Source organism: Daucus carota, chromosome 4 (genome assembly GCF_001625215.2).
Source record: "Daucus carota subsp. sativus chromosome 4, DH1 v3.0, whole genome shotgun sequence".
In the NCBI taxonomy this organism is placed as follows: domain Eukaryota; kingdom Viridiplantae; phylum Streptophyta; class Magnoliopsida; order Apiales; family Apiaceae; genus Daucus; species Daucus carota.
This window is the reverse complement of record NC_030384.2, coordinates 16,009,148-16,028,349: the sequence shown is the minus strand read 5'-3', so window position 1 is coordinate 16,028,349 and position 19,202 is coordinate 16,009,148. Positions and strand designations below refer to the sequence as shown.

Below are 19,202 nucleotides of genomic sequence, written 5' to 3'. Positions count from 1 at the left end.
TAGAGACATGGTGTAGAGAGCTTGCTCGATATCTGTTGGAGTGTAAGCAGCCTGGTATGCCTGATTTGGTCTGGAGCCAAGTAAACCTTGTGTGTTTTGCTGGGCCTGATTTGACCGGGCTGAAGTAGTGGGGTACGGGCAAGGTGGATTAGGCAAGCTGAATTGTTGAGGTTGTTGTGCATATGGAACAGTTCAAGATTGCTGCCAGGGTGAAGGTGGGTATGATGGTTGCCAGAAGGGACCCGGGTTGTTGTAGAAGGAGAATCGTCCACGACCACCGAAGTTACGTTAACGGCCTCGACCTCTGAAACGACCATGGCCCCTGCCGCGTTCATTAGTAAAATCAGGTCAGTTATCATGGTGTGGCTGTTGTGATGTACCTGCTACAAGGGCTGTTCCGGCATTTTTAGAGGCGTGGAGTGCCTGCTCTGCCTTCCGACTCTCAACTTGAACCAATTTCGAGCGAGCGGTATAGAAAGAGGGGAGAGGCTCCTGTTGTTGAAGGATTGTGGCTATACCTTCATATTGCTCGTTCAACCCGGCAATTAGTTGCAACACCAACCTGTCATTATCTACCGGTGTATTGACGTTGGCAAGTTTGTTAGCCAACACTTTTAATTCTTGACAGTATGCAGAAATGTTGGGAAATCCATCCAAACGGGTATTAGAGAACTTGTGGATAAGATGAATGGCACGTGAACTTTTGTTGTCTTGAAAGATGTTTTGTATAGCAATCCAGGCAGCGTACGCAGTTGAATTGGGTTTGAGAATGGTGTGAAGAAGGTCGTTTGAGATCGTGCCATAGATCCATTGTAGGACAATGGCGTCTAGGCGATCCTGTTAGGTCCAAAGTATCGTAGAAGGGGGGGTCATCAATGTACTTCCATTACCGGTTCTGAGAATCTGGTATTTGAAATCCCGGTGTTTGTCTTGTAATCTGACAGCCTGATCTGTCTCAACTAAATGTCAATCTGATTTGTCTTGGATTGAAAATAATTGAAAAGGTTACGGGACACTTGATTACTTAAACTAAGTTTAAATTATAAAGAAAATAAATTTAGAAATAAGTTTTAAAAAATGAAAGAAAATAAAATATAAAATAAACTTAGTTAAATCTATAAAGTAAATTTAATTATATTTAAAAAAATAAATTCAAATAAATTCATAATAAACTGAATAAGTTTAGAATAAATTTATTTCAAATTCATTTAGTAAATATATTAAAATTTATTATATAAATTTAATTTTTGAAAATATTCAAGTGTCTCGTCTCCAATTAAATCATAGCTTCCAGAACAAACTAAATTGAACCCTTGAACTTAAACTTATATCCATAATCACTTAAATCCTCTTAAATTTATATTCTGGATTTTAACTTAAATTTAAATCATAAACTATACAAATTTAAATAATAAATTTATAAAAAGTTTATGATAAACTTAATAAAGTCTAAGAGTAAACTTTACAAGTCTAAAATAAATTTAAACAAATTTATTAAATGAATTTGGTAAAGTTTATAAACTAAATTTAATTAAGTTTATAAAATAAATTTAATTAATTCATAATAAACTCAATTAATAAGTTTAAAATAAATTAAATCAAATTTATACAATAAACTTATTAAAATTTAAAATATAAATTCTTAAGTCTCAGTCCAAAGTTCAGTATCCGAGAGATAATCCTTGCTTAGGCCTACGGACAAATTCAGCAACACAAACCGAAAGAACATTTCCCCTAATCAAATATCAAAAGCTAGGTTCTTGATTTTCCGTACAATTAGGATCCTGATTTGTATATCAATCAACCTGCTCTGATACCAATTGTTAGGTCCAAAGCATCGTAGAAGGGGGGGTTGAATACGATACTCACTACAATTTAAAATTCTTTCGAATCTTGCGGATAAATAAATTGCAGTCCTGTAATGTGTTTCGTGTTCTGGATATTTATTGGGTCGATTTCTGAGGATATTAAAATATTAAACCAACACACAATATTTTCCAAGGTATATCTGTATATTGATAAATACCTCGAAGGTGCTATAAATCCAAACCCGAAGGTTGGCTACAATGACCACTCCTCTAAATATTACAAGCCCTATCCACTACAAATATTTATGCTACAAAACTCGGCTAGGGTGTGTGTATATTTGACGGAGTTTGTGCATAGCACTTGGCCATCCATCCCGAAGGATGTGTGTCAATTGTGAGAGCACAACTTACATATTTATAGGCTTCATAAACTAACCATGGTTAACGAGTTCGTCCTGGACGACTTGAGTTCGTCCTGGACGGATTCGATTTAACAAAATAAATCTAACTCCAAGAAACTGAACTTGCGCCAATTTGAAAGTCAAAGGTTGCGCCGGTCAAAACTTGCGCCTCCATACTCCTTCACTGTGTTGCCTTGTTGCTTCAGTACTTGGGAGAAATTCCAAGTGAAGAAAGTTGCGCCATGATTTCCATGTGAGTGTGTGTGGCGCCAACTTTGACTTAGTCAAAGTTTGCGCCTCACAGGTCTCCACAGAGTCTTCTACTTAGACAAATGCAGTTACTTCAACTAGTGCCACAGTGAGATGAATTAGAGTCGCAACCTTTGACTTGGTCAAAGGTTGCGCTCCAATTTTGCTTCCCAGTTACTCAGCCAAGACTTAGAAATAATTCTAAGTAAAAACTCCAACCTGTGCTCCATAGTGAAGGAGTTCCCTTGTTCTCTCTCATCTCTTGGGACGAACTTTGACTTTGGTCAAAGTTTGCTCCACAAGAGTGCATTGTCTTCACTTGTGATGATACTTAGAAAAATTTCTAAGTTAGAGCAAGGTGCACCACTGCATGAATGGCTTGGAGGCGCAAACTTTGACTTGGTCAAAGTTTGCTCTCCAAGTGAAGTTGCTTCCATGGTGTTGTATGTATGTGACTTAGAAAATATTCTAAGTCCAATTCAAACTTTCTCCATTGTGATGTACTTAGAAAATTTCTAAGTGAGGAAGAGCTGTTGACTTTTGGTCAAATGTTGCTCCTCACATAGCTTCCTTGTTCTCTCTCATCACTTGGGACGAACTTTGACTTGAGTATGCTCCATCCATATATTTATATTATATTATATTCATAATATTATATAAATATATGTATAAATAAAGATATATATATATAAATGTATATAAATAATATTTATATAAACATATAGTAATATATATATATATACATATATTTAAATATATTCTCATATATTTAAATATATATAATATACATAAAATTATATGTAAATATAAATATAAATATATATAGGGATATATATATATATAATTATCAATAGATATAAGTATACACATATTTATGCACATAATATAATATATATATACACTTAAATATATAAATGTTTATGTAAAATATAAATATATATACTATATACATATATATTTATTTAAATATATATACATATATATATATATACATATACATATGTTTAAAAAACATATATACATATATATTATATATATTATATTTAATTAAATATACATATATACATATATAATTATATTTGTACATATACAAATATATAAGTGCACACATATATAAAATGTCACTTCCTGATATGGCTTTCTGTGGAAACTTTGACATATGGCATTTGAGCAGTAAGCTTTGGCATAGCTGGCATTTGGCTTGACTTGGCTTGGCTTTGGAACAAATGACTTGATATGACTGGATCAATTCTTCGATCGATAAATATTTTGCAAAGCTCCGTACGTGCTGACGCTTAGTGCACTGGTCTGGTTCACAAGCGACTAACACTGAAGTTAAACATTGTACCGTCTTTGTCAGCAAACATTGATCAGTCGGTTCCGGGTTAGTTTATGCTTCAGTTTGTTGATTATAAATAACCAACCAAGATATATAAAAATATCTTGCTTCAGGGGTTGCACTGAAATCTTTCGAGTACTTGGACAACATCTTCATTGCTTCCACAATCTTGAATACTTCAATCTTTATTCTTCACTGAGGCATGAACATATTAATGAACTTCTTCCAGTGAACTTATTCCTTCAAGACTGTAGATGGCTTCTTCAACCTTTGTCTTCGTTTCTTCCGATTCCGGTGCAGGCGTAGTGTTATTTACTTGTCCTGTTCTATTGTTGAGTTATCATCCCTATGTAACAGATAGGGTTGTCTTTACATTTAGACTTACAGATCCCATTCATCATCGGGTTTGGGTGGCTGTGATTCTTTGTCAAAGGGAGAGGTGGCTGGTTTGGAAGGATCACGTATAGGAGAGAGGTGATCATGGACTAAGAAGGCTCTACAGTGGATTTTAAACAACTCAGACCAGGAAGCATACTGGCCTGATTCCATTTCCAAGGTTACGGGGATAAAACTTTTTATATTGGACACTGTTGTAGCAGGGTGGAGTTGGGTTTTAGAAGTCATATCTTGGTGGTGGAAAAAAGAAGACGAGGGGAAGGAGAAGAATTAGGTTAGAGGACTTTGCTCTGATACCATAAGGCTCCTTGCCATCTTCCCATTCATTCATCTGTATAAATAGTTACAAGCATATTCACATATGGATACAATATAATTGAATGCCTACAAATCTGCTAGATGATGATACTGATTCCCTAATTATAGGCTGAGAAATATACATCAAATATATGCGTCTATTACATAATAAAGCTGCGGTCGAGTACTTGAATCAATGGTCTGATAGTTCTAGTTATGAGCATTCTTGGGAAAGAGCTGCGGTCTTTATGTCTCAGTTTTTCCGGAATTCTGTCATGCAGCAGGAATTGACTAGACTTGGGGCAAGTCTGCTATAGAAGAAGGGTATGTTATGGTATTTGAGTGTGTGAAGAATAAATATGGTATGTAGTGTGAGTTAAATAAATAATAGTAATCCTTGAAAAGGCTGTTGATTTTTTCTTAATTGTGTCGGGCTCAAATATCACTGTGATTGATACATTTCTTTTGTATCACAGGATATAAAACCAGGATAAGTTGTAATAATATGAGCATCGATATGAATAAAGATATTCTAACTCTAATTTCTCATCTCCTCTTCTAATGTCTCACCTTCTTCTTCTCTGCTAAACTGATCATTTCAATAATAGAATTACAATCCTGTATAATTAAAACAAGCAGGAATGAATCTGTCTCCGTTGAAGAAATTGTGAAGTATGGAGTCAAATGAATGAATGATGTCCAGTATATTGAAAGTGGAATAAGACAATTGAGACAGATTCTTAGTTCCAAGAAGCTCTCATGGTTTTGGATGATTTGCACAAATCAATATATTTGGAATTCTTTTAAGGATTCACAGTCTGTTTGACTCGGGAAGTAGAATTATTATTACAACAAAAGATGCAAACCTGCTTAATCAATTATGTGTAGATATACCGAATATCTACAAAACTGTTTCATAGATAAATGTTTTGATTCCGAAACATTATAAACCCGCTCCATTATAAGGGCGTTTGATGCAAGTAGTAGTGCAATCAGGAAACTGCCAAAATCCTCTGGACAGCTGATTAATTTGGAACATCTGCAACTGTATTGTTGCACAAACATCACTGCTCTTCCAAACAGCATTTGGAAGCTAAAGTCTCTTCGAATACTGAATATGGGTTTTTGTAATGCTGAAGCAGTTGCCTGAGCAGTTGCTAAAGATGCAATACTTAAAAGAGATAAATATGCATTTTACAGGGATTGTAGAATTACCGGATTCTATTGGACTACTTCGTAAGTTACAAGTACTGGAAGTGAATGGCCACATTCTCACGAGGCCTAACTATATGCCCAGTAGCAAGCGGAATCTTACATCACTGACAAAACTGAATCTGATTGCATCAGAAAACAGTAAAACTGATTCGCCTAATGCAGTAAAATTCATGAAGTTGAAAGATTTTAAGTCTGAGATGTGATATGAGATTATGGCTGCCGCTGATTCAAAGTTTCTCTTCATTAGAGATATTATATATTATCGATGATGACCAGAGTGTCTCTTCACCCGAACCCTTAAAACTTTCAAGCTTCACAACCTTGAAGATCTTACATAGCTGTGTTTACATGTATCGGTCCTCCATTCTGGAAATTCTTTTAAGGGTCTTTCTAATGTGTGCCCAAGGGCACACAATAAACACTAACTTTGATGAGTTTGGTGGGTTTTTATTGGTGGACTTGGTGCAAATGCAGGGGGGCCATCCATATTTATGATTGGAGGACCAATAAAAATGCACCATACTCATGAAAGTTAGCGCTTAGTGTGTGCCCATGGGCACACCACAGAAAAACCGTTCTTTTAAATCTAAAGTACTCGCGTCTTTTTAACTATACAACACTGGAACAGCTACCCGAGTTATCCAGCATGAAGCAGTTGAAAATTTTGGATATAGGGAGGTACATCAGCCTTCAGTCACTCCCGCACCTTCCTCCTCATCTTGAACAACTCAAAGTTGATGAATGACCAAGACTTGAAGATGTACCAGAACTGTTAGTGTTGAACGAATTGAGAAGATTTTCATTTATAACCCGTTTGACTGAGTTTATAAGTTATGACTTAACGCGACTTATGAGATAAGCTCGGAGCTTATAATGTCTGTTTGGGTTGACTTATTAATGACTTATGAGTTATTTAAAATATAACAATAAAAATAAAAGTGATGTCTTATAGGTAATTTTTATCAAAAAAATTTAAAAAAATCAAGTCACTAGAAAAAGTACATCAAACTAACTTCCAGTTTCTAGCTTATTTTTAACTTTTTCCGACTTCTTACTTATTACACAGACAGACATTTTTCAGCTTAAAATCGAAAATGACTTAAACGCCGGGGCTTTAAACCTAGACAAACAAACAGGCTCTTAGTCGGTGCAGCAATATGAAATCAATTAATTTGAAAGAGACTTCCCTAATGGTTGGTTTGTGTTTGTCACTCCCTAGCAAAAATTACAGTGAAGCCACACTTGCATCTCTCTATTATCTATTGACATTGTAATTATTGTTAAAGGTAGGACAAGTCTATACATTTCACGCGACTCTGCCAAACAGGGAGGTCGCAGAATGGTTCACCTATAAAACTCGGTCTGCAGTCTCATTCGACATCCCACCAAGCTTTGGAGACAACTTGTTTGGTGTTGCTTTCTGGGTTGTTTATAAATGCAGAACAGCTGATGTTTCTTCAGTCCTTACAGCTGTTATTAGTAACGAAACAAGGTGTAGTAAAAGGTACCATGCCATACGTGCACCTGATATAATAGTGGATGAAATTCAGGCGGTAGTAGAAAGCATGAGCGGAGAAGACATCTCATCAAAAGTGGAGATAGCGTTTACGTTTCTTTTCTGGGTAATGGCATGACTAAGGTGGAGAGTTGTGGGGTGCATTTGATACACATTATTTTCCAGAACAACTTGTTCAAGACCAGCTAAGGCGACGAATCAAGCCACAGTTCCGGCTAAAATTTGCAAAGAGCCAAACCTTACTGGGGTTATAGTTATCCATCTCGTACCATCCCAAAAACCGCAGAAACTGACGTTTTGATGTATAGCAAGGAATCACATTCCATTTAGCACATGGAAATGTGAGGAATGAAATGAAATTTGGACTATTCAACGAGTAAATGTCCTTATTTCACTCACAGGTGCTAAATTTGCATCTGATGCCTCGTTTATTTTTGAAATTTAAGGGGTGTATTCGATTGATTTTCCGCTCATCTCAAAAAATAAGTCATCAAATTGTCACGTGCCTTGATACTGTATCAAGGCCATGTTAATTTTGGTGATAGATATCGGATATCAGAGACTTCCCAAATGGTATGTTGCTGTTTGTTTCTTTCTGAAAAAATTTAGTCTCCCTTGTATTATGTTATCTACCCATGTTTATAATGTCGCGAAGTCTATATATATAATATAAGCTAGTATATTTATACAGGAAGTACTAGGGTGTACACGGGTCGGTGAAACCGACCGAACCAACCCAAATCGACCATATTTCACCCGAACCAATCTGAACTTTTTTGACCCGATTGATAATTGGATTAAAAAATAAGTAACCCGATTTAATTGGGTTGGACACGGATTTCGGGTTTTTTTAACCGATCCAACCTAACCCCATTAAAAAATATTAAATTACATATAAAAATCATTCACCCCAACCCGGTAACCCATAAATGTTAGCATAGTCCATTTAACTAATTTATTGATTTGTTGTGCTTTGCTAATTGTTGTGCTTTACTAATTGTTTCTATTCAACTTAATTCTTAAATTTATTGTTGTAATTCTGAAGTTTCTGGTATCAAACTTAACTTGGTATCGAGCTTTAATTGTTTTGGTAAGTAGTGCGGGTTTTTTAAGATGTTATAGTGCTTAACTCATTTTGTATACACAAACCGATCCGAACCGAAGTAATACAAATTGTTTTGGATTATGAATTTAATTCTTATAGTTTGGGTTGAGAATTTAAAAACCCGATTAAATTGGGTTGGGTCGTTAAACTCCTACAACTTGATTTTTTTATATATTAGAATCCCCAATTGGATTGCATATCAAGTTTTCGAGGAGCAAACACTTCAGAGTTTATCACTGGATTATGTGCAGAATAGTTCTGATTATAAAAGCGGGAAACAAAGACTTAAACCTTTAATGAACAGCTGCTTTTTCGATTTTACAATCCAACAAACCTTGGCAAATTCTGAACGCGGATTCCCAGTTACATTGATAGAGGGCACCTGCCATTGACAATGATAAGCATCGTGTTCCTATTATCTATAAAACTCCATCTGAACTGTAAATGTTTCCGCAAGTCACATATATAGTAAAGGCTTGTACAAGGTAAATCTATGATAATCTACAACTCCCCAAGCTCAAAAATTTTAACTAAAATGGAACCAGCAAGCAAGAGTCCAGGATGGTCTGTGCTTGTACCCTTTCTTCACCGTCACAAATCCTATCAACCTCAATTATCCTTCTCTCTCTTCCTACTCTGAATTGTGAGCATCAGACTCGATCCATAAATGAATAACAGAGGTTTCAACGGAGGATAATTAGCATGCCACTTGCTGAAAGATCACTCAACACTCACAATTTATCCTTTCCTGTAGAGAAAAAAGAAAGTCCTAATTGTTACATCTCTGTTTCAGTTATACAGGAAAGACCAAAAAAACTAAGATGAATGATCACCTTCGCCGTCTTGCAATGTACTTTCACGCGGTTTCTTTCCCATCCTTTTAACTGCTTCAGCTGTAAATCATATGTACCCAGAGTTAGCCAGGAGCTGAACGAAAAAGATTTATGAACATGTTTGAGGAATATTTGTAATTTGCAAGTTGCAACTAATAATAGCGTCTCATTCACTTGAAACCTTTTACACCTTTGCCCACAATTCATTATTTGGTTTACATTTTCAGAGAGCCCATCTGTATCAAATCTCAAAAAAATCGATTCAACTGTAGAGGACGGATTATAAGTCATTGATCTCATTGAAAGTAGTCAGTCTTTTAGAGAAGAGACAAGGTCTACGTACATTTTAGACTTCCAGCCCCTACTCTACAAGCGAGATAAACTGGGTAAGTTTGGTTTGTAAAGGACTTGTGTGGCCTTGATCAAAGCATGACTTAGACAGCAGTATACTTAGATTTGCTGGTTCATGGCTTTATGCTAAGCATCTTCAATTTAGCATAGATGAATTCAGATACTGAATATTAATATAGTTGGTGTGTATGTCCTAAGTACTCATGGCATTACATACAGGGATGCAATGCTCACTGAAACTACTAATAAATGCTTCAGCAAGTACAATGAGTCAAGAACCTGACAGCAAATTATTCATGCCTTAATAGCAAATATCAAGTATTAATTAAAACCACATTGCTATATCAAGGGCAGGCATATTCAGGTTTTCATGATTCTAGTTCCTTCAAAAGCCTCAGACACTGTGCTTACCTTTAAATTTCCTTTTTTTGTTAGCTCTCCTTCTCTTTCTCTCGGCTTGTGTTAATTCTGCTTCTTCTTTAATATCTCCTTTTCCAGAAAATACTTCCTCTGGAGCCAGCATAGCAGCATCAGAGACTGCAAGGGGTGCAATCTGCCAATAAAACAGCATTATGCAAGTTTCTTTAAATGTTTCTAGGCTTAGTACTTCAGCCAGTACCATAGTACCCAGAGATACAAGTCTATTTCAGTAAAAATAAGACAAATGTTTTACCTCTTCCATACCAAGAGCAGGAACATTGGTTTGTATCTTCATATCTTCTATAACCTGCCCAATTATATATTTCATCTAAGTATGTTCAAAAAAAATTCTAGTACTGTACATGCATCTATGTAATAGTAGTTGAACAAAATACATACCGGCTTTGGAGTGAAATGGAAATGAGATAGAGCATCTAACTTCAGGCACAATTTCTTAAACAACGTACTTGCCTAAAAACAACACAAATATAAAGGGGATTTTTATCCATGACAGGAAGTAATAAAAATGCTGTGCTTTGTAACACTAGAAAGGTGAGATGTAAGAATGTAGCAATAAGTATAAGCCACAATTTTAATACATATTTTACTATAAAATTAAGAGACTAAACCTGAACTTTTCAGCTACATGACTATCTCATATATACACTAAATAACCTATAGGTGAGAAACGAAAATGAAATTGCACCTCCTTCTTTTGCTCATCTGAAAAGGATAAAGCTGTTGAAACCAAACCAGTCTTTTGGACATATTCATCCTGCATTGGTATAAGATAAAAAAAAACATCTTTAATACATGTTCAGTTGTTATAACATCATCAGCTTTGAAATATATACAAAAGGATTTATTACAAAAATGGCAAGACTTTGCGTTCTATTTAACAATATATGCAACTGAAAGGCAAAGCATGTGAAACCTATATCATCGTTTCAGTGGATAACAAAAATGTATATACTTACAGCATAAATGTCACCAAGCCCCTTCTTGCTCTTATTCTCGTCCTGCAAATTTTTTTAAAAGAAACGCCAAATAATTATTATCTACATCCATCAAAAATTCAGTTGAGACGAAAATCACTTTGTTTTGTGTAGACTTTCAAGACAGGACATACCAGATCCTTGATTTCCTTTGGTGCCATAGATGGCAACGTAGGAGCCTTCTCAACATCATCAAAGCTCCCCTAATAATTTAAAATAAGAATATACATATATTTATATGGGAGCATATACATTGAGGAAGTACATACATAATTAAATATGGAGCAGGGGAGAGGGAGAGAGAGAGAGAGAGACAGGGAGAGGGGAGAGAGAGAGAGAGACAGAGAGACAGAGAGAGAGGGGGTAGAGTATTAACACTTTATAATGACCACAAAAAATTGCATAAAAAGAGAACATAAAGAAACTCCTAGTGCTAAATATTTGTGTTCTCTTTGATACATACTGATCAGAAATAAACACGCTGCATCTTCTTAATTCAAAGTTTATATTTTTTTAGTATTTAAGAATGATCCAATTTTTTAATTCATAATCTATGCTTCATCTTAGCTTCACCCAATATATAAAATATTACAAATAAATTTAATGTAGAAGAATTTTTGACGATACAAATAAAAGGTCAGCTCAATATCCAAATAAATTAACAGACAATTAAAGCATTATGAATGACTAGAGTCTAGAAGTCATCCCTCAGCCTGAAATTTTAATGTTTGATATTATTTGCAGTTCTTTCATCATGCCTCTACAGCAACACATTTCATATACAACTAGTGGACAAGCCAGAATGCAAACATTACTACAGAGAAGGATGAAAGATATAAGTACAAGAAATGCCCTCGCGTATACATAAAAATTTGTCATTTCCTAAAAAGAACACCAAAGGCAACTTGAAAAAGTGAAAACACATTTACAAACCGAATATTACTTCATTGTTCCAGAATGTTAGAACTTAAAAGTCACAGCATTTAGAAAAACATTTTCTTTGTTACTTGAATCTCATGTAAACTAGCCATATAATAAAAGAAAATATCATGAATGATTACCTCAAGAATACGTTTCTTAATTAATTCTTCAATGTCAGCAGTAACCTCCTCTGTTATAACAGGGGCAGGTCTCACATTGTGCTCAAAATCAAGATCAACCTCTAATGCACTATTCTTCGGCCTTTTTGCAGCAGTAACCTATTTTCAAAATCATTAATCAAGATGCAATTTGCTTTTCTACTAACATGGCATCACCAACTCAAAATTCATAGGTACTTACCTCTCCTGCCATTGTCCAAGTTTTCGGTTCCAAGTTCATTTTCTCCATTTCCTCTATCTTAGAACGCTGTTTCTCAAGCTGCTTCTCATAAGTCGAAAGAGTTTTGCCTTTCTGTTCAAAAAACAGTATTGAACCTACTTTAGTAAGTATCCAATACACATACGCCCATCTTATAAGTGTCAGATAATCCAATTTGATGAGAGGGGGAAGGAGTGGAAGAAAAAGGGGAAGTGAATAGCTATAACATATATATATGAGTTAACAACCTTATTATCCTCATTCATAACATCCATTTCTTCGTCAGCGGAGTCAGTGTCATCAAATTTATCATCACGTTTGGATTTTTTCTTTGGAGCAGCCTTCTTTTGACTTCCAAAAAAATCCTCATACCTGCAAGAAGCAGATTTCAGAGAATGAAACCATATTGAAGGAAAAAAACAAAATCGATGATGTGAAAAACTGATTCAAAAAAAAAATTGAGATTCTATAATATAATTATATCAAAATATATTAGTAAACAGTAAAACAACCAAGCTGAAAGACACTGAACAAAGGAAAGATAAAATAAAGAAAAATTAATAAATTGATGTGGCTGACAATGTATACATATTTGATGCGACTTATATTTGACATGTTCTCCCGCTGTAGATAGAACAGGAAAATGCAGAATCACTATATCACTATGATCTCTCTATAAACAAGCTAATTCCACTTCTTAGGTTCCTTCAAACTAATATGTACAACCACCTAATATGTGCCCTATGTTTGGTCAATAAACAATTACTGCTTGCACCTTGTGGGAAATGCAACTTGATATGATAATTAAAGAAACTCATTTATACACATCTTTTGGAAATTTAGCTCAATTGTATATAAACTAAGCAGAATAATAGTTGTATGTTTGATCAACAATATAAATAAACCTCACAAGCACACAACCAAAACCATTGTTAGTATCCCAGCAGATTGCAATGAGGAACCTAGTGGTATAGAATCTTTAAAAGATAATTCACCCTAGTCCCTACTTCACATTTTTTTATATATAATATTATAATTTTTGTGTTGCCCATAGGCACTTATGAACTATCAATACATACAATGATCTGATTTCTCCTGCTTGAAGACTACTTTAACTCCCTAAATGGATGATAAGCAGATAGCCTAAATCTCCAAGTTGTATGTGAAACAACTTTATATTTGCATGTTGAACATCTTGCCTGATGAAAGCGCGGACCTCAGAACAAGTGTAGCATGTAGACAATTAATTAGTAAAACATTAGTTCTATTTCAAATTTAACATTATATTTTTAAATAATTATCCTACCAAAAGTGAACCGCACATCTTAAACAACACTGTATCACTCAACCTCAAACAGTAGCAAATATTACATTTAATTATATAAATACAATTTGATAACAAACAGTAAATTCCAGTCTTCCATTTACAAAACAATAAAATAATCAAAGAAATCAGTATAGCCGCAAAGAGCAGATAACAAAACCTGATATCATCCTCATCATCCTCACCAACATCAACTCCCAGGAGTCCAAGCTACAATAACCAAATACAAAACATTGGCCGAATTATCAGATACACACCAGTTTCCGCCAAAAAGAAACCCTTTTGGAAAATAATAATCAATCATTTTTAAATATAAAACACATCACATTCATTATCCTCACCTCATCATCCTCATCGTCGTCATCCTCGTCAATCTCCTCATCATCATCATCAACAAGTTCGTCGTTCTGTTTCTTTTTCGTCTTCTTAACTCCGTATTCCCTCGCCTCGTCATCCTCCATATATTCCTCCAATTCCTTAATCTTCAAAAACTTATCTTCCACTCCCTCTCCCTCTCCATCTCTCTCCTCCTCTTCCTCACTCTCTAACTCACTCAATTCCAATTCATCTTCTTCCTCGCTTTCGCTTTCTCTCTCCACCTCCTCACTCTCTCTCTCTACATCCACATTCTCTCTCTCTTTCTCCACCTGAAAAAAGCCTCTAATCTCCCCCTCATCCCTCTCGAACCGCTTCACATCGCGACGCAAACTAGAAAGCAAAGGCTGAGTCTGCAGGTCAATCTGCTGCCAAATCTGCTCAGCATCAAATCCATCAGTCAACAGAGAATCAAACGGCGACTTAGGAGCGTAGGGTTTGAGAAGATTGAATAAATGTTTTGAAGCGGACCGAGCTGACTCGGCGAGTTCAGGCGATGGGGATAAGAACAGAGGCGGCGCTGTGGATTTTAAACGGTCCAGGACGTTGCCGAGGCTCGGAACGGCGTCGTTTGGAGGAGCGGTGGTTGTCATATTGGGGAACGTTGGGGGGAGAAAGAGAAGGGGAGGGTTTGGGGGTTTTGGAGGACTTTGTTAGGGTTTAGGAGAGATACGGGCCGGACTGCTGCTCAACTCCATTTTCCCGTTTTTTCTATACTATCCTTTAACCCGTTTCGTAATTTATTATTTATATTTTAAATTTTAACATCATTTTATTAGTATTTTAGTATTAATGGATTGAACTTTGATTAAATTATATTATTTAACTGACTATATATATATTAGTACATTTAATCCGAATTTAGTACACGTAAATTTAAAAATAAAACATCAGAGAATTCAAATCTTTTTCAAACATAACCGATCGTGTAATACCTTTGAAAGATTCAGTAATCTAATCAATCGAAATTTTATAATCTTGGTTTTTTGACAACAATAACTTTTAAGATTAGAGTTAGAAAGAGTTATGTAATGGTTCGTGTTTATATTGAAATAGAACACGTTAAAATTAAAAAGATTATATGAGCTTCTTGTTAAAAAAATATATTCAAAATTGTATATTTATAATTTTATTTATAACATCATTATAATTTTTTTAATGAAATATTATATGATAATGTATTGTTATGAGTGTTTTTAGTATTTGAAACTGTTTAACAATATAATACTAATAGACTCCACATTTGTAGACTTGTACTATCAAAAGGAGAGTACCAAACCAAAAATTATAACTAAAATTTTGGACTACAAATTATACCCATGTTGGCTTATTATAATATAGTATAGACTAGCCTTTAAAACTCTTTAATATTGTAACACGCTGTTCACGAACCGAGCCGAGCCGAGTTTTGACCGAGTCGAGCCGAGCTTTAAATTTTTTCCTATCGAACCGAGCCGAGCCGAGCTTTCTTATTGAATAAAAAAGTGTGTTCGAGCTCAAGCTCGATAAGTAACGAGCCGAACATGAGCTTGTTCACGAACACATACGAGCCGAGCCGAGCCGAGCCAGAGAAAAATAAGGTCAAACCGCTACTTTACTCTTAAAATAGTAAGCCAAATAAAATTTTTTGCATGTTTTGATGGTACCATATTATAGTTGATATTCTTATGATCGATTTGATATATTATATGTTGAATTCGGCGTTTAATAACATATATATATTACGAAATTATTATGAAAATATTGCTTTTTTTCGAGTTTTAACGAGCCGAGCTCGAGCCGAACATACTAAAAGCTCGGCTCGAGCTCGTTTTCTTAACGAACAATTTTTTGTGTTCGAGCTCGAGCTCGTTAACTTAACGAGCCGAGCTCGAGCTTGTTCGCGAACAGCTCTGTTCGTTAAACAGCCCTAATATTGTAAGAGTAAGAGAAGTTTAAAGTGACAGACTTGTAGTTACAAATGAGATGACCAAACCAAAATTTTGTACGACTACAAATTATACATGTGTTGGCTTATTATAGTATAGTATAGATTTAATTATTAAATTATTAAATTAATATTAATTAGAAATTAAACGATTATAAATTAAGAAGTTAAAATTTATCTAATTAAATTTTCCTTTCATCACTAGTATATACGGACAAATGAAGATCGTGGAGTATGTACGGGGTCAGCTACATCACGGCAATTTGGTAAAAGTTGAGAATCTCTAGGTTGAACGGATGAAGGGTAAGAGATAGTTACACCTTACCGTACTGGATTGAAAGTACCGGGAATGGCTTGCCCAGGCTTGAGGTTATCAAAAGGAGGATATCTCTTTCCGGGCTGAATAATAACAAGGGTGCAGGCCGGTTGCTGACTTCAAGAACAGTTTGGAGCCGGGCTGTATTCATCATAGAATCCAAATTCTCACAAGCAAGGGTTATGCCTTGGTGGTATGCTAACACATGCTCTTCAACTTCATCATTGGGTTATGTAGGGGTGGCATTATCGAAGATTGGTTTTTTTATTTTTTGGGTAAATGAGGACGGCACCTCGTATGATTTTATATCTGAAAAGAGATATATACAAAGAGAGGACTCCTCCCAAACAAAAGACCTTTTAGAACAAGCTCAAAGAGGCCCCATCAACAACTACTAGAAATAAAAAGAAATAAAAAAATACAAAACCTCCACCTAATGAAATAGTATAAAAATATCTGAAATAAAAATAAGCGCCACCGTGACTCCAACCAACAGAGCCAACCCCACAGTAACCATATAACACTCGAGCCAAAACAAAACTCCCAGACCCCACCACAATCACCAACGGCTCGAACCTTTAAACAACAGATCCTCAAAATATCCGAAGGCAAAAAACGAATGCCATACACATGCAAAGCAAGCCACCAAGAAAAATGAAGCACAGGACCCCCTGAATAATTTGCCAACTCGCTCAGACAAAAAAAAACACAAGACCATACAAGCAAAAAACTCCCAGGCCTGACCATGAACACTAACTACACCGCCGTAACTACTAACATCTTCAAACCAGGCCCCAAATCTACCCAGGTGGCATAAGAAAAAGCACCACAACAAGCAAAAACTAAGCGAACGAACTAACACCATCGAAAAAACACACCAGCTTCCCATACAGAATTAATTTTGGATTGAAGGCCGCTCAATAAAAATGTCCCACCTCGAAAGCTCCTCTCGCACTCTTGAAGAATTGACCACTTGTGTAAACCCTGTAATTTTCTCCGAACATCATTAACAATATTTGCAATAACTTGCCACACCTGCTTTCTGTTAGAGCCAAGATTCTGCCGGTACCGAAGCCTCGTGAGTGATCTGAAAATAGAGAAGAATGCGAGGGATTGTCCCCCCGATTCACCTCCGGCGTGAGAATACGTTAGTGGCTCAAAGGTGTATTTAGAGAACTGCAAGCGTAAAAGTATGTATGTGTGTAAATGAATAATTGAGTTTACCCATATTTTTACCGATATTTATAGGGGGGAGGAGATTGTTGAGATGGGTAACGGTCCCGCCCGACGTGGGAGGAGGGTAATGGCGTTTTAATGGGGCATGATTCCCGCCTTCGACCGTTACAATGGTAACGTTGGAGTTTAAATGGTGGGCTGGACTTCTTGGGCCTTGGCATATTGGGCCGAAGGGCCTTATCCTCTAACATGTCCCCAGCCTTCGATCGGATTTAAATGCGGCCGAAGTCTGAATGGTTTGGCTGAACGACCAGAGGAGGCGATAAGTCGCGAGGTCGTCTGGCATCTCTTCGGCTTGATTCAAATGTCCAACCCGATCGATACGTAACGGCTCCTGAGTGGGCTTCCGACGGTTGGCGTTATCTCGAGATTCGCGATTAATCTAGGCCGTGCATTCTAAAGGGTGCCATAAATAAGGCGCGCCTTTTCACAACGCTTATAAATACGAATCATTACTCTGTTTTCTTTTTATATTTCCAAACTCCCTTCAACGTTTCCAAATCTTCTCCAACTTTTCTTGCTCTTGCTCCACCAGTGCGAACTGGCGACCGGCGACATTATTCTTTCCGAGTTCGTTTCCGTCTCCGCTACTACAACCCAACAAATAAGTTTCCTTTCTTCATAGCAACTTCTATTTGGGTGTGATGCCATGTTTTAGATCTTAGGGTCCCGGTGATTTGTCTTCTGGTATTTGCGGTTTCAGTCGTACATTTGCCGAGTTTGTTATCTTGCAACTTGTTTGGCTGTTGTTGATTAGGATTAGGGTTTTGATTAGGGTTTTTGGATGGCTTTCGAGTTTCCAACTCGGGCTTTGCCGTTGCTCACACCCCCATTGTTACTTTGTTGTTTTGGCTGTTTTGGCTGCTTAGGGTTAGGTTTAGTTTTAGCCCTACCGGCCCGCCCCGATCCGGCCCTCTGTACTCGGGCTTTCTTTTCTTCTTTTTCTTTCTTATTTACCGAGTACATGGCTAATGTTTTCTCTTTATCCGTTGCAGGCAAATGGGTCGGTCAGGCGGTGTCGTGGGCTCCTCTTACTCGGCCATGGCCCATTTCAGCGATGCGTCGAAGTTCCCGATGGCGAACTACCCCTCTCTTCTGACCGAAGCCGATTAGAAGTCATTTAGGCTAAAATATCAGATTCCCAAGTCATGGGATATTTACGCCCCCGATCCCCAAGTTGACCTTATCTATCATACTCCTGATTCGGAGGACGGTCACCTTTGCGTGGGCATATCAGAAAACGCTTTTAAATGCGGGTACCGAGTTCCGATGCTTCCTTTGGTGAAGAAGTTGTTGAAGCAAACGGGAATAGCTATCGGTCAGCATTACCTCAACGGCTTCACTTATATCAACGTCTTCCAGCACCGTTATCTTCAGGTCGGAGTGACCCCTCGGTCGGCTCTTTTCTGGAATCATCATGATTTCAAGAAAAATGCTAAGAGCAACGGCTTTTACACTATCGGTCGCAGGACAGGCCGACCGAACTAGTGCGAGACCAACTGCAGCAACAAGGGGTCGCACGAGAGGTGGTTCTTTCTAGGGGGTCACTCGATCCACAAATTCGCGGTGTGGAGAGAGGTCGACCCCGCAATCATCACTCCTCCCGCTCTTGTCGGCAAAAATCTGGAGGATTTTGAGAAACTTAACAAAGTCTTAGAACCCAATAGGATTACGCTCTGTACAAGTAGGGAGAAGGAGTGGCTCTTCACTCTTTGGGGTAGTGACGGTATTCCTTCGTTCTTTTTCCATTTGTGTTTCATTCTTTTGGTAATTTATTTTCTATACTTGACTCGTCCTGTT

At 36.6% G+C, this 19,202-nt stretch overlaps 1 protein-coding gene across 1 annotated transcript; it reads right to left on the bottom strand.

Annotated features, from left to right (window-relative positions):
* Positions 1-8,611: 8,611 nt before the first annotated feature.
* Positions 8,612-14,638, bottom strand: LOC108192290 (M phase phosphoprotein 10). The gene is made up of 13 exons (XM_017372450.2): positions 13,890-14,638; positions 13,709-13,758; positions 12,473-12,596; positions 12,207-12,317; positions 11,987-12,124; positions 11,060-11,128; positions 10,908-10,949; positions 10,637-10,705; positions 10,330-10,401; positions 10,184-10,237; positions 9,922-10,063; positions 9,160-9,219; positions 8,612-9,074 (listed from the first exon to the last, which is right to left on the bottom strand). The coding sequence occupies exons 1-13, from the start codon at positions 14,514-14,516 to the stop codon at positions 9,058-9,060; spliced, it is 1,575 nt and encodes a 524-aa protein (XP_017227939.1). The 5' UTR covers positions 14,517-14,638; the 3' UTR covers positions 8,612-9,057.
* Between the last annotated feature and the right edge of the window lie 4,564 nt (positions 14,639-19,202).